A 15,691-nucleotide genomic window follows, 5' to 3' on the forward strand; every position below is an offset into this window, starting at 1 on the left:
TCTGTAGTCAGACTTGAACTCAGGTCTCCCTGACTGAAGGCCCAGCATTCTGCCACCTCACTACACATATGTTTTGTTGGCATATGCAAGTCAATATGTTCAAATCAGAATTCATTCTCTTTCCCCACAAAACCTGTACTTCTTCAGATCTTCCTTTTTTTCATCAAGGGAGCCACTATCCTTTGTCTCCCAGGATTGCCTGGGAGGTTGGTGCCTTTGGAGTTTACCTTTCTTCCTCCCTCCTCCTCACTTCATATATATTTTTCCATTCACTCAGCAAGTCTTAGCGTTTCCATCTCCATAACCTCTTCCCTCTACCCTCTTCTCTCCACTCACCTGACCGCCATCACCCTTTTTGAGATGCTCCACTCTGCTTATGAGAACCTATTGATGGGTCTCTGCCCTCTCCAATTCATTCATCCTCCACACAGTAGCCAAAGGCATAAATAGATTTCTAAATCCATTTATTTATTTATTTGTTTGTTTTAAACCCTCACCTTCCATCTTAGAATCAATACTATGTATTGGTCCCAAGGCAGAAGAGTGGTAAGAGTAGGCAATGGGGGTCAAGTGACTTGCCCAGGGTCACACAGCTGGGAAGTGTCTGAGGCCAGATTTGAACCCAGGACCTCCTGTCTCTAGGCCTGGCTCTCCATCCACTGAGCTACCCAGTTGTCTCCCAAAATGTATTCTTAAAGCAAAGTTCTGGTTATGACACATTCCTCCTTGAGAAAAGTCTGTCTGTTTCCTATTGCTTCTAGGAACAGATACCAGCTCCTCTGTTGGGCATTAAGACCTTTACAACCTGGCTTTCCAGGTTTATTATATATTCATGCGCCTTAGTTTACCCAAGTGGGCAGTTTTATCATGCCTAGAATACGCTCCCTCATGCCCACTGGCTTTTAGAATTCCCAGCTTCTTTTATAGCTCAGCTTGGGCCACCAACCCAAGCCCTTTCCTGATCCCCCCACAGAGCTGTTAATCACCTCTCCCCCCGCCCCCCCCCCAAGCTTACATCTGCATATACCTCTATGTGCATACTTCCTCCCATAGAGTGTAAACTCCTTGAGGCAGAACCGAAATTATAGAGGCAGAGTGCCACTGAGTGGCTCAGTGGATAGTGAGCCAGGTCTAGAGATGTCAGGGTTCAAATCTGGCCTCAGACACTTCCTAGCTGTGTGACCCTGGGCAAGTCACTTAGCCCCCATTTTTGCCTAGTCTTTACTGCTCTTATGCCTTGGAACAAACACACAGTATTGATTCAAAGTCAGAAGGTAAGAGTTTTAAAATTATAATAATTATATACAGGATCATAGATTTAGAACTGGAAGGGACCTTAGAAATGATTGGGTCCAACCTTCTCATTTTACCAATGAGGAAACTGAGGCCTAAAGAAGTCATGCAAAAGAAGATAGAAGGTAAAGGTTTAAAAAATAATAATTTTAGAGCTAGAAGGACCTTAGAAGTCATTGAGACTGTAGCATTTTTTATACCCTCTATCTTAGAATCAATACTGTAAAGTGGTTCCAAGGCAGAAGAGTGGTAAGGGCTAGGCAATGGATGTTAAGTGACTTCCCCAGGGTCACATAGCTAGGAAAGTCTGAGCCCAGATTTGAACCCAGGATCTCCCAACTCTAGGACTGACTCTTAATCTACTGAATCACCCAACTGCCCCTGAGACTGTTGCATTATATCTTTGTATGCCTACAGACCAGCACACCACTGGGCAGACATGCTTTATCTATTGATTGATTGGTCTTCTAATTGGTCTCCCTGCATCGTTTCTCCCCTTTCGAATCCATCCTTCACAAAGCTAGTAAATTGATATTCCTAAAGCACAGGCTGACCGTGGCACTCTGCTGAAGAGGCTGCAGCAGTTTCCCCTGCCTATAGGATCAAATGCAAACTCCTGTTTGGAATATAAACCCTTCCTGAACTGGCTCCAGGCCAGCATTCCAGGCTGATGCCTCAGCCAAACCAGCCTGCCTGTCATTCCATACACAACCCCCCCCATATATATATGTGTGTGTGTGTGTATATGTTGATATGCATTGGGTATACATCTATGTATGTGTATGTTTATGTGTGTATACATTAATACAGGTATATGTGGATATATAGGTATACCACCTAACATGTATATATAACACATACACATGTACACGTGTATCTATCAACTGTCTCTGTCATCTATTTTATTATGTTTATCTACCTATTCATCTTTGTATCCATCCATCCATCATCTATCATCCATTCATCAATCTAACATTTATCTATTCACCCATCCGTCCATCTAACCACCCACCTATCTGTCCATCTATCAATCTATCTATCCACCCATCTATCCATCTATTCGTCTATATATCTAACCGTCCATCTATCTAGCTACTCATCCATCCATCCATCTATCTATTCATCCATCCATTTCTCTCTCTCCCTATCTATCTACCCACCTACCTATCCATCCATTTATCTATGTATCCATCCATCTATCATTTCTCTCTCTCTCTCTCTCTCTCTCTCTCCCACCCACCCTTTACCTCCATGCCCCTGTGATGGATATCTCCTAGACCTGGAGTGCTCTTCTTCCTCACCTTTTAGAACCCTGACCTCCCTTTAAGGCTCTGTCTCCTTCAAAAGGTCTTTCTGAACTGCCCCAGGTGTTGGGTTCCACCCCTTCCCCCATCACTATGTTCTTCATTTATATGTTGTATTTGCTCATTTCGGGGGCAGCTGGGTGGCTCAGTGGATTGAGAGCCAGGCCTAGAGACTGGAGGTCCTAGGTTCAAGTCCAGCCTCGGACATTTCCAGCTGTGTGACCTTGGGCAAGTCACTTGACCCCTATTGCCCACCCTTGCCACTCCTGGGCCAAGGACGGTCCCTAGCCCGGATGAAAAAGGAGGAGGGTTGGGCGTGGGGCTAGCAACCCCACCCTGTAAAAACTACATCTGCTAAAGAAACTGCAACCTAAAGTAGGGGCAGCTGGGCTAGCTCAGTGGATTGAGAGCCAGGCCTAGAGACGAAAGGTCCTAGGTTCAAATCCGGGCTCAGACACTTCCCAGCTGGGTGACCCTGAGCGACTGTGTGTCCCATTGCCTACTGGTTGTGGCTCTATGCTCCTAGAATGGAGTCCCAGGATAAAAAAAAAAAAAAAAAAATTGCTCATCTCAATGTGATGTGCCGTCCTTTTACAGAGATTCTTAACCTGGGCCCAAACATTTAAAAATATAATAACTAAATATAATCTAATATAGTTTCCTTTGTAGTCCTATGTTCTTAATATATTTGAAGGCATTATTCTGGGGCAAATAAGTGGCTCAGTGGATTGAGAGCCAGGCTTAGAGACGGGAGGTCCTGGATTCAAATCTGGCCTCAGAAACCTCCTAACTGTGTGAACCTGGGCAAGTCATTTAACCCTAGTTGTCTAGCCCTTACCATTCTCTGCCTTGAAACCAATTCTTAGTATTGATTCCACAAGATGGAAGGTAAGGGTTTTTGAAAGTATTATTCCAAGAAAGGGTCCATAGGCTTCATCAGACTACTTAGGGGCAGGAGGGGTGCGACATGACACATGATAAACAAAAAAAGGTATTGTGTGAAGGCAAGGACTGTTTCATTTTTGCATTTGCATTTCCTCTATCTATTGACCACATTTTGTTGTTGTTGTTCAGTCTTATCCAACTCTGTGTGACCACTTTTGGAGTTTTTCACAGAGACTGGAGTGGTTTGCCATTTCCTTCTCCAGCTCATGAGAAAACTGAGGCAAAGGGGTTAAGTGACTTGCCCAAGATCACACAGTTAGGAAGTGTCTGAGGCCATATTTAACCCAGGAAGAGGAGTCTTCCTTATTTATTCTTTATAATATAATATATGCTATATTATATACACATATAGTATATAACATATTATAATATATAATATAAATAATATAACATAATAATACATAACAATGTTTATGTATTGTAATTAATGTTTATATATTATAATACTATAATATATAATAGGTTTATGTGTATTATTATATAATATAATATGATAATATAACTTCCTTACAATAGAGCCCAGGGCTCTATTCACTACACCACCTGGATGGAAAACACATGGTAGACATTTAATGAATACTTGTTGACTCCAAGTTCTCTAGACCTTAAGTGGTCTGTAAGAGTTGTTGGAGCCCCAGAATTCATCATCTGCAGCCAACCTGGTGATGAGCGTCCCTAAATTTAGCATGGCTGGTCCTCAGCCAAGACATACTTGAAGGCTTTCTGGCTTAGCGGGATCTGCTTGTGCTGTGCTGGCTTGGCCTTCGAGAAGCCAGTCACCCACACGCCACATACACTCATCCCACCGCCTTTCCTCTACATGCTTCTTCGATCTCCCTCCTCTCCTACATGTTCGAGACCTAGCAGCATTCCCAAGGAGCTACTCGCAGCAGAAGAGGTTGCTCCCTCTTTGTATAATGTTAATTGTTTAGCTGTGTCCAACTTTTGGGGACTCCATCTGGGGTCTTCTTGGTAAAGATATTGGAATGATTTGCCATTCCCTTCTCCACCTCATTTGACAGAATGGGGAAACTGAGGCCACCGGAGTTAAATGACTTTCCCAGGCTCACACAGCCAATGTCTGAAAACTTCATCTTCCTGACTTCAGGCCCACTTCTCTATCCACTGCACCATCCAGCTGCCCACAGTGGAAATGAACTTTAACTAAAGAAGAGGCTTCTGGTTCCTGCTCTGCATTGATTTAACTGTGTGACCTTGGTGCTGAATTTACCTTTTCTGGCTCTATGTGCTGACATACAGGGGGAGAATCACTCAGTTCCGGGTACCTGCTTCTTTTTATCGGGGAGGGAAGTCACAGGCTTGTGATCTGGTCATGGAGGGCACTTCCTGGTGTGGACATTCCTTCCCCTGATGCAAGTTCTCAATTCTTATGGATGTGGGGTGGCTAAAACAAGATGTTAAATACTCATGTGCTCTCAGAGGAAGAGAGCTAAAATACAAAGATGATTACTCCTAGAGACAGATGGTATTCTCCCAGTAGGGAGGGTTGGATGATCTTATAGAGGCCCAGGACAGTTTTTCTGCCAGGGCATCTGAGGCAAGTGACCAGTTGTACCTCATAAAACGTAAAAAGCTGATTAATCAGGACCAAAGGAAGTAGGGAGGCAGAACACCAGGGAAGATGGGGAGGGCACACAATGTCATCATGAAGGAAAGACAGACCGTAAATGCTGAACTTCGTGGCAGAAGTTCTTTATTCTAATCCCTGCTTTTCCACTGACCTTGAGAAAATCACACTTTCTAAGTCTCAGTTTCTTCCTCCGATCAAGGGACATAAAGCCAGCTCCTTCCTACTTTAGGGGGGCTTTGGAGTAGAGATTTGCAGTTTTGTTTTTTTAACCCTTACCTTCTGTCTTAGAGCAGTAAAGGCTAGGCAATAGCAGTTAAGTAACTTGCCCAGGGTCACAGAGTAAGGAAGTATCTGAGGTCAAATTTGAACCCAAGACCTCCTGTCTCTAAATCCACTGACCCACCTAGCTGCCTCTGCAGTCAGGTTTTTTTTTTTTTTTTTTTAAATCCTTACCTTCTGCCTTAGAATCAATACTATGTATTGGTTCCAACACAGAAGAAAGGTAAGGGCTAGGCAACTGTGGTTAAGTGACTTGTCCAAGGCCAAATTTGAACCCAGGACCTCTCGTCTCTAGGCCTGTCTCTCAATCCACTGAGCTACCCAGCTGCCTCTGCAGTCAGTTTTTAATGATCATCTTTATAAGTTATTATTCACTATTTGAGCCAGGGCTGGTTTTCCTAGGCCTTGTTTCCCTGCCAATACTCCCAAGTGCACAGCTGTAATAATGCTCAAAAAATTCACTCCAACACTAATCAGTCAAAAAAAGCTGGGGGAGGTGGGAGGGAGAATCCACAAAGCCTTCCAAGCCTTTAATTCCCTCCCTGCTACAGCCTACCTAGAGAGGGCCACAGGTGAAAGAGTTTTTGATTTGCAAATCTGAGGCTATGATAGCTATGGGCAAAGTGGGATCTCGGACCTGGATTGCTTAGCATTGGAGGCCTGTTCCATGAGGAGGAAACTCGTTGACCAAATTAGATGTATTATCTTCAGATGGCACAGTGACCCATGGGCCACTCTGCCCTCTTGAAGGGAAGACAGTGTTTTCAAATGTTTTCTGTGATTGAACTGGGCAAGTCTCTATGATTCACTTGTTGAGTTGGTTTTCAGTCATGCCCAAGTCTTCATGGCCCCATTTGGGGTTTTCTTGGCAGAGATCCTGGAGAAGTTTGCCACTTCCTTTTCCCGTTCATTTTACAGGTGAGGAAACTGAGGCTGGACTTGAACTCAGGAAGAGTCTTCTTGACTCTAGCACTGCTCTATGATTCACACAAGAGTCCTTTTCTGCCAAGCTGAAAATTTAGTTCTCAAATTGAATCATAGACTTAAGAGCCAGAAGTCCAACCACCTCAATTTATAAAGGAAGAAACTGAAACCCGAAGAGGATGCTCAGGGGTCACAGATTTAATATTTCAACCCAGGTCCTCCTGATTGAGGGGCAATTTGGTGGCTCAATAGATAAAGAGTACTGAGCCTAGAGACATGAAGACCTGAGTTCAAATCTAGCCTCAGACATTTCCTAGCCATGTGACTCTATGCAAGTCCCTTAACCTGTTGGCTTCTGTTTCTTCATTTGTAAATGAGCTGGAGAAGCAAATGGCAAAACTCTCCAGTATCTTTGCCAAGAAAACCTCATGAACAGGATGGTCCAGAGTCAAGGAGAGTTGGACATGGCTAAACCACAACCTCCTGATTCCACATCCAGTGCCATACTATAGATTTCTAGAGAAGTCTGGAAAGGAGAATCTGGTTCCATTCTAAAGCTCTCTTCTTCCTTTTTTATTTATAGAACCTAAAATACCTTTTTCCTCCCATCACTTTGAACCAGCCCAGACTACCATGTTGTTCTGTCATCGACTATAGCTTGTACTCCTATTCCATCTTAATTAGATGCATGTTATGAGCTGTCCTCTCTGGGAGAGGTCATGCTGAGCCATCCACACTCTCGCCTGGTACCCTGGTGGCCAACAGCGGGCATTTTTTTAAGCAGCCAGTTTTTCTTGGTGGTGAGCTAACTCATCTAGGTGGGAAGCAAATCAAAGACTGGAGTCTTGTTAACAACATGCTCTACCCATCTAGGATAAGCCACTGGAGGATCTAGGTTTGAAGAGAATCTTTACCAGCAGGAAGAGACCTAATTGCTTCAAGCTTTCTGAATGGAGAAAGCTGAGGAAGAAGGAAAAAGGGGGAAGGTGGGAAAGAGTGAGATGTGACCAGATGTACTGTACAACTCTTCTTCCAAGGAGGTGGAGTTTAAAGGGAAAGCAGCCCTTTGGGACAGAGTCACAGAAACACCCCTTCCCCGCCCAGGGAGGGAGATTAATGAAATTGAAACTAGGGCTTGAAAGGTTGGCTAGGGGGAGGTGAAGCCAGCGCTCAGGAAGGAGGCTGGGCTCCCATCTGGAGAGCCAAGGGGCTGGGGCTGCTGAACAGATGGAGTCAGAGAGGCAGCTGGTGAAAATGCACTTTCATGTGTAAAGTTTGCTCTTTGGAGGATTGAGCTCTCCAACTTTGAAGACAGCACTGGGCGGGCGGTTCTCCTACACACACACTCACAACGAAACTTCAATTGGGGCAACATGCCAGGGTTTTTTGTGAGTGCCCCCTTCAGCAGGCAGAAGCTGGCACTGCAGCACCTTGGCGGGGAACTGTGCGACAGGGCTGTGAATCTTTATCACTATGGAGAAGAGAGGAAGAAACAGGATTCATCCTTCTGCTCCCCCCCACACACATACATGGGGGGCAGAGGGAATGGGGAGGGGGGGCAGAAGGTAGACTAAAAGCAGGAGAGCAAAGGAGGGAAACAGGAAAAAAATACTCATTCCCACACCTTTCCAGTTCCCTTCCTACACAGGCTCGGTTTCCATTTTGGAAAGTTTTTTTCTCCCTTAAGGGAGGGAGAGGTGTCAGAAACATCAAATTCACAGCCAGCTCTGCGGCTATGGACGCTTTTCATCCCCATCACAACAAGAGAAAATCCAGGAGGAGATAACAGTTGCTTTTACTTTTGCTAAGAACTTCTCGGACACCAGAAAGAGAAAATATTGGAGAATGAACTGTCTGAAGTGGTTATCTTGAGTCTCTCCCCAGAGACCAATGGGAGAGGGACTGGCTGATGAGCTCTCCAGTGTTCCCTCCTCTTCATATTGTTGGCAAATCACCTGCTTGACCCAATCAGACCAAGATAGAGGAAGAAAACTGGGGAAATGATCAAAATCTCCCTCTTCTTTTTATTGAGGTAGGCTAGGTTATTGCCCCCCTCCATCTTATCACAAACAAAAGTCATTACTCATTCCTGCTTTAAAAAAAAGGCAAAACCCAACATTATCCCTTTTTTTTAGAATCTATGATTTTTCTTTAAAAAAACAAAACAAAACAAAAACAGAACCCCTTTCTCTCCCTTTGTTGAGTCCAGTTCTCAGGGAGATACTGAGATTTGAGAAAATAAATTAAATGGCCTTGGAGTGAATCCCTGGATCTTCCTAGAGGGATGTCTTCTTGGAACCTTTGCCAAACTTGGCATCCAGGCCAAGACCTACAGGGGGAGAAAGAAATGATCTTAGCTTCCCCAAGGGGAAAGAAAATGCCATGGGAGATAGGTCTCATGCCCAGCCCTATAGATCTGCACACAACCAGGATGTGAAATAAATTAGATGAGGCTCAAAAGAAACCAGAGGCTTTAAATAAAATGGAACACACAACACTGGTTTCAAACCTCCCTTGGGAGCCCAGGCCATGCTCAAGCAACAACTGAAATAATCCTAAAATACAGAAAAGTATGGAAAATACTGGCAAAATATAGAAAGGTTGAAAGCTACTTGGTATCAAATTCTTTTTGTTTTTTTAACCCTTACTTTCTGTCGCAGTAACAACTCAAAGACAAAAGGGCAAGGGTTAAGTGACTTGCTCAGGGTCACACAGCTAAGATGTATCTGAAGCTAGATCCTCTTGTTTCCAGGCCTGATGCTCTATCCACTGAGATACCTAGCTGACCCTCTGGCATCTAGGATGAACTAATTAGTATAAGGCGTGAGCCCACAACTGACCAGGGAGAACAGACATGAATGAAATCAGTAAATAAATATATTCCTCCACTGGGCAGGGTGCAGCAGCTCTGTAGTCCTTGCTGCTAGGGAGGCCGATTCTATTGGATGGCTCTGGGAGGCTAATGCAAATTGGGAATTGGTACTAAGTCCAGCCCCACTGTGTGAGCCCTTAGCCTGCCTGAGGAGACATGAATAGGCCCAAGATGGGAAAAAAATGCCCCAGGTTAAAGCTTCGGTGCCAATCGGTATTAGGATCAGGCCTATTAAAGGCCAATGAATTTCCAACCTGAACAAAATAGGGAGATCTAGTCTCAAAATAAAAAAATAACATTCCCCTACACTAAGAGATGCCTTCAAAATAGAACGCATTGTGCTTACAGCTTAAGTCACCCCTGCCACAGACGCTGGGGGCCCAGACAGATGTTTGCTCCAGGAAAACTCACCCATGAACACCAGCACAGTGCCCACCCACTGCATGGAGCTGATAGGGTTAGCAAAGAGGATCACAGATGCCAAGATGGTGAAGAACTTTCGGGTTGTGGTGATGATGGAGCAGGTCAGAGGGCCGAAGTACACAACCGTCATGAAGATGAAACTCTGGAGAGAGAAATACAAAGAGAAGTTCAGGCCAAGATCAGGTTTAAAGCCTTCAAAAGAAAGCAGCAAGGAGGTTCATGGGACCTCCTCTTCCTGGAACAAAATTCATTCTGGGGAGCTCACCTGGCCCAGGGCACTGGTTAGACCAAACAGAAGGATGTTGTAAAGGACGCTGGGATATCGCTCAGCAAAGCTAAGGAAGTCCCAGAATTCCCCAGTGAACAAGATTCCTGTGGGGAGAATAAGACACTAGGTTGAACAGGGACCCCACCTCCCCCCACTACAAATGCTCCCTTCACATGTGTATCAGGAAGCCCCAAACCCTAAGGAATCACTCAGATCTCTGTGGAGAATGAGGATTGGGAAAGAAAACACACGGAGCAAGGAGCAAAGAGGAACTTAGGGCTTGGAAAGGACTCCTGTCTCATCATGCAAATTTCCCTGTTTGTGCTTGGATTTGATTAATTAGGATCTCAAGGAACTCACTGTTGTGGGCAAAGCCTGACCATTAATTAGTTAAACCCACTCAAGCAACCAGAGTAGAAACCAGCATGAAGAACTGGATTAAATTTACATTTGCTTCTTAGTCCCCTGGCAGACTACATGTTTCTTGAAGGCAGGCTGTCGCCCCACTCCAAACCATAACTTCCTCTCAACCTTCTGTCTTCTCTTGACACCTCACCTAGAGCTCTGCACACCAGGTGCCCAATCATTGCCCACTACCTCCATGTGCTCAATATAGATAACAAGCAGTGGAAGTATGATGGCAGTATGAGGGGTTTCTCTGAGATCAGGGTCTCTGATATATGACATCTTGGAGCCAAGGCTGGCTGATGGGCACACTGAAAGGCTGCCATTAGAAAGGTGAGTCTAAATCAGAAGAGGCTGTCATTCAGGGGAAAATGGTGGAAACAGTGGAACTGGCTTCTTACCAGCTCCCAAGAGCAATGTGGACCAGAGGTTTATGTTCAGCATCATGTGGTTAGAGCCTGTTTGGTAATGAGCTCGCATGTGATCCTGGGAGACACCTGTCAGTCCATCCAGTGTCAGAGACAGCAGCTGAGAAATGGAGGGAGCAGCATGAGGGGAAAGGGTCAGCAAAGCTCTGAGCCCTAGGGAGGCCATGGCTCTCAACCTCAAGGCCTCTCTGAGAACAGTTGTTGTAAGGCAGAGGCCATGGTACAGAGGTTCACAGGATTGGAGATTGAGAGCAGGAAGGGAGCCAAGAGGTCACTGAGTCCAAGCCCCTCATTTGACAACAAGGAGACTGAGGCCCAGAACAATTACGTGTCTTGCCCAGGAGACAGGATCTGACTCCTATTCTTCCTGACTCCAAGCTCAGGGCCCTGTCCACTTTGCCATGCTGCTTTGGTAGATGCCCCATCTCAGCTCTTTGGGTCATGCAAATCATGCTTCTTTCTTAGCCAACCTCAGGGTAGCGGGATGGATGATTTAGCATTTTCCAGAGAAACAGACAACTCCCCTCCCCACTAATACTTAAATCATCAAGGCTGATGGTTAGGAGTAGAGAGACCTAACCCTGACTCAGAACACTAACAGGCTTCTTCCTGTTTCTAGAATTCTCAGAATCCAGGTGTGGCAGAATCGAAAGAGACTTCTTTCCCTTCCTTGGCCTTTGAGACTTGACTACAATCTCAAGTCATCTCCTGCTACAGGGTCCAGGAGTTAGCAGAAAGCTCCTTGAAACAAGACTGACAGCATCTTTGGTTATTAAACCACACATGCATTATCTGGGGAAGGAGGGGTGCAGCTCAATACTCAGGTCTCCCCCCAACAGGTGCCACAGGGTCAGGCCCCTTGTGCTCTAGGAAAAGCTGAGTGTCTGAGGACAAAGAACATTACAACTGCCCCATCATTGACCTCATACCAGAAGTAACTCTCCATAGCCAACCAGATGTTCATCGGCTCCAACCCCCTTTTTTGGCCTGTACATGAAGAGGGCCACTCCAGCCACAATCAAAAGCACACAGAAGTATTTAGCCATGGGGTACTTCTTCTTCAGGAGGGTCACTCCGAGGAGCATAACTGCCAAGAGGAAGCAGAGTCAAAGATTCAGCCACCTTCTCAGGAAATAGGCAGGATCTCAATATCTTGATGTAGAATGGTGTTATCTAGAGGGAAGGGCATCAGGGAAATAGGGAGAAGGTCCTAAGGCTAGCATGGAGATAGGTCTAATTAGGCAATGGGGTTGAACAGAGCAAAGGGCATAATACAAGCTGGAGGGAAAGAGCAAAGGACAAGTGAATAGGAAGGCACAGCACAGGGCCTTGGAGGAAAGGGAAAAGCAAAGTATTAGGTTGTCTACTGGAATCTCACAGACATATGTAACTCTAATGTAATACAAATATAATATAGGGGCAGCTGGGTAGCTCAGTGGATTGAGAGTCAGGCCTAGAGATGGGAGGTCCTAGGTTCAAATCCAGCCTCAGACACTTCCCAGCTGTGTGACCCTGGGCAAGTCACTTGACCCCCATTGCCCACCCTTACCACTCTTCCACCTATAAGCCAATACACAGAAGCTAAGGGTTAAAAAAACAAAAACAAAAACAAACAAACAAATATAATATAATAAGACATAGAGGGGCAGCTACATGGCTCAGTGGTTTGAGAGCTACACCTAGAGACAGGAGGTCCTGGGTTCAAATCCAGCCTCAGATACTTCCTCAATATGTGACACTGGGCAAGTCACTTAATCTCTATCGCTTAGCCCTTACCACTCTTCTGCCTTGGAGCCAATACACAGTATTGATTCTAAGAGAGAAGATAAAGATTTAAAAATGAATATATATAAGACATATGTAAATCTTATAGAATACTTTGGTCATCTAAAACAGAAAGTAATATAATGTTTGTGTGCTGGGGGCTGGCAGAAGAGAGAACATTTTAAATGTTAATATAATGAGAAATTATATTTAATATAAGACAAAGGCAGAATCTCTGAAGTCTGAATATAATAATAAGTGGGATAGCAGAAGTCATGTGGCAGGGTGGAATCAGACCACAGGCTAGGAGAGAGATGGAGAGTTGGGATTATAGAAGCCCTGAGATGTAGCTTCAAGCCACAGAGTGAATAAGAATGAGGAAGTCAACACCGCTTACCTGGAATAGGTTTACAGGATTTGCCAAGGACCTTAAAAAAAGAGGAGGGGAAGGTACAATTGATCAAATTCTAAGATTCAGGTGCTGCCACCATTTCAGGTTTTTGGTCACTTCTTTTCAACTATACTTCCCAACAAAATCTCCCTCTTTCACTTAGCCTGACCCCCGAATCCACAATTCAAGACTGTTCTCTTTTAGGATAGAGCTGCAAATCTAAGCAAAGAGCTCTTAAGTTGTAAAAACCAAAGCATCTGCTCTAGGGTACCCTCCCACCCATATGCCATCCTTTGAAGTTTCACCTGAGTTGGGTAGTTGACAAACTGTAATGCAGAGTTGCTGGAGACCATGGCACCCAGGTAAGAGAGAGAGCAAGCTGCATAAAGCCAGCTCCTGGTCCGATCCACCCTGGCAGTGTCAAAAAACTGGATCACTGGGAGAAGACAAAAAACATACAAGAGAAGCCTGGGAGGGCTAGGACTGACCACAGGGCAGAGGGGCATGGAAATTCTGAAAGAAATGTTTCTTCATTAAGATAGGAAGCTCCCAAAGGACAGGAACAGTTTCTACTCTACTTCCCATTAAAATGGAAACTTTCTAGGGGACTACATGTTCTCTTTTCTCTGAGTCTACTCTTAGGGCCTAACTGTGGCTATTTATTTCACAGGGGGCATATACCAGATTAAACTGGATAATATACCCAGGGGCAGGAGTGAGAGTAAGAGTGGTAGGAGTGAGAGTAAGAGAGGGAAGAAAAAGAAGGAAGAGGTGGTTCTAAGAGGGAAAATCATTAAAAAAACAACAACAACAACAACAAACAGTTCTGCAAATTCCTGAAGTTAATTTAAAAAAAGTTAAAACAAAGAAATAAATATATCTTCAGCAAGGGTATTAAGTACAAAGGACACCAATTCTCTTTCTCTCTTACCTCTGACATAAAAGATTTACCTAAGGAATCTTTTCCCAAAGAAGAGGGTTCTAGAGCAGAAGGCTGGACAAGGACAGTATCGGCATGGTTCTGGGACTTTAGACCCTATAGGGCCAGACAAGGATCACTCAGCACCCAGGGCCTTAGTGGTGATCTTTCCCTAACTGAGTACTTACAGATCTTGGCAAATACTGCATTGATCACACACTGGATAAAGACCAAGGTTAAGGCAAATGTGAACTTCTCTTGTTTGGCACCTTCCCCATATTTTCCTCTGGTGCTGAAAAGGAAACAGGAGGGGAAAAAAAGAAATAAGGATAATGATAAAAAGCAACAGCTATCAATAGGGTGCTCAAAAGTTTGCAATAGACTTTATAGGCAGCTCCTTACAACTACCCTAAGATGTGGGTGCCATTATTATTTTTATAATTATTTCCATTTTACTGATAAGGCAAATGAGTCTTAGAGAAATTTAAACACCATGCTTGTAGTCACATAGCTAGTAAGCTTGAAATGATATTTACCTTGAGCCAAAGTCCATTACTCCAACAAGTATACTCTCCAAAGAAACTGGGAGAACAACCCCAAAATAAGCACTGGCTTGGATAGTGCTGGTGCCATGGAAGGAGCTTTGGCCTCATTAGTATAAAGGAACCTGAGTTCAAGTCCCCCTTTTGTTACTTACTCAGGATGAAGACCTGAGATCAAAGTCTGCCTCACACACTTACTAGCTTCGTGACCTTGGGCAAGCCCCTTAACCTCTCCTACCCTCAGTTTCCTCATCTGTAAAGGGGACAATAATATCTCCCAGGATTCTGGTGGGAGATCAATGAGATAACCTTTTTAAGGCGATATAGAAGCGTTAGCTAGTTTCTGTTATTGTTCTCAGTGATGAGTTGCATCCACCCCCACCCCTGACCACAGGGGGGCCTAGCTGTCATTCCCTTCCGTCTCAGAAAGCGTGGAGGGTCTGGGCATAAGTCATACCATCCACGCGGCCCCAAGTCCTGGGAAAGGCAGAATCTAGGGATGAAGGGGTCGTAGGGTGCCAGGGGTCCATGGAGCAGGGGATGGGGCGGGAGGCCTCCCGGGGGCTGGAGGGGGGCGGAGTAGGGAGTGGGGCGGCGGAGTCTTCGGAGGAGCCGCAGCCAGGCTAGGACCATGCATCTAGCCGGGCCTGAGAGCCCCGGGGATTGGGGTCCGGGTCGGGGGAGCTCACATCTTCTCCTGCAGGATCCCGTAGTAGAAGTAGCAGATGAAGACGCCCAAGAAGCAGAGTGGCAGACGTAGCCGATCGGGCACCAGGGCGCCGCTGGCGGCCATGAGACGCGGGGCCGGGCCGGCGCGAGCCTCGCTCAGAGTTCCCAGAGGTGACTGTGGCGACGGCGCTGGCAGCGGCAACTCCAGCCGGACATCGCACACCGGCGACGGTGCCCTCATAGGAGCAGCCAGCGACCGCCGGCGTCGCAAGGCCCCGCAGCTATCTTCGCAGCTGCCGGATCCGGGAGGCGGCGGAGGAGGTGCCTGCGGAGTCTTTCGACATATTTCACTGAGGAAGATGCAACCTCCTGGCTTTGATGTCTTTCTCGAAGGCCGAGGACGCCCAGACCTCCTCGGGAAAAGGCAGAATCCCAAGACTTTCCAATAAGGCGATTTTGGGGACAGCCCCAACAAGAACCTGGTTAGGGACCTTAGGGAGCGGGGGCGTCCTCAGGTGACGTAACTGGATGTGGAGGCCACCGATTGGCCACATTGTGGAAAGGATGCGGGGGAGGAAGGGGGACGGAGAATTGGGGGAGATAAAGCCGATCAAAATAGCCTTCTTTCAAGCTCCGCCCCCCTCCCTCCCCCCCCCCGCCCTAGTGCCGCCTCT

General features: G+C 45.7%; 1 protein-coding gene across 2 annotated transcripts; it reads right to left on the reverse strand.

Annotated features, from left to right (window-relative positions):
- Positions 1–8,107: 8,107 nt before the first annotated feature.
- Positions 8,108–15,231, reverse strand: SLC35B1 (solute carrier family 35 member B1). 2 transcript variants are annotated; one of them, XM_044672282.1, is made up of 9 exons: positions 15,038–15,231; positions 13,995–14,098; positions 13,193–13,323; positions 12,894–12,924; positions 11,662–11,819; positions 10,706–10,832; positions 9,897–10,003; positions 9,620–9,773; positions 8,108–8,665 (listed from the first exon to the last, which is right to left on the reverse strand). In XM_044672282.1, the coding sequence occupies exons 1-9, from the start codon at positions 15,139–15,141 to the stop codon at positions 8,613–8,615; spliced, it is 969 nt and encodes a 322-aa protein (XP_044528217.1). In that variant the 5' UTR covers positions 15,142–15,231; the 3' UTR covers positions 8,108–8,612. The 2 variants fall into 2 exon arrangements, with proteins under 2 accessions (XP_044528217.1, XP_044528218.1); XM_044672283.1 differs by having other exon boundaries at positions 13,193–13,298; positions 15,038–15,227.
- Between the last annotated feature and the right edge of the window lie 460 nt (positions 15,232–15,691).

This window comes from Gracilinanus agilis, chromosome 4 (assembly GCF_016433145.1).
Source record: "Gracilinanus agilis isolate LMUSP501 chromosome 4, AgileGrace, whole genome shotgun sequence".
NCBI lineage: Eukaryota > Metazoa > Chordata > Mammalia > Didelphimorphia > Didelphidae > Gracilinanus > Gracilinanus agilis.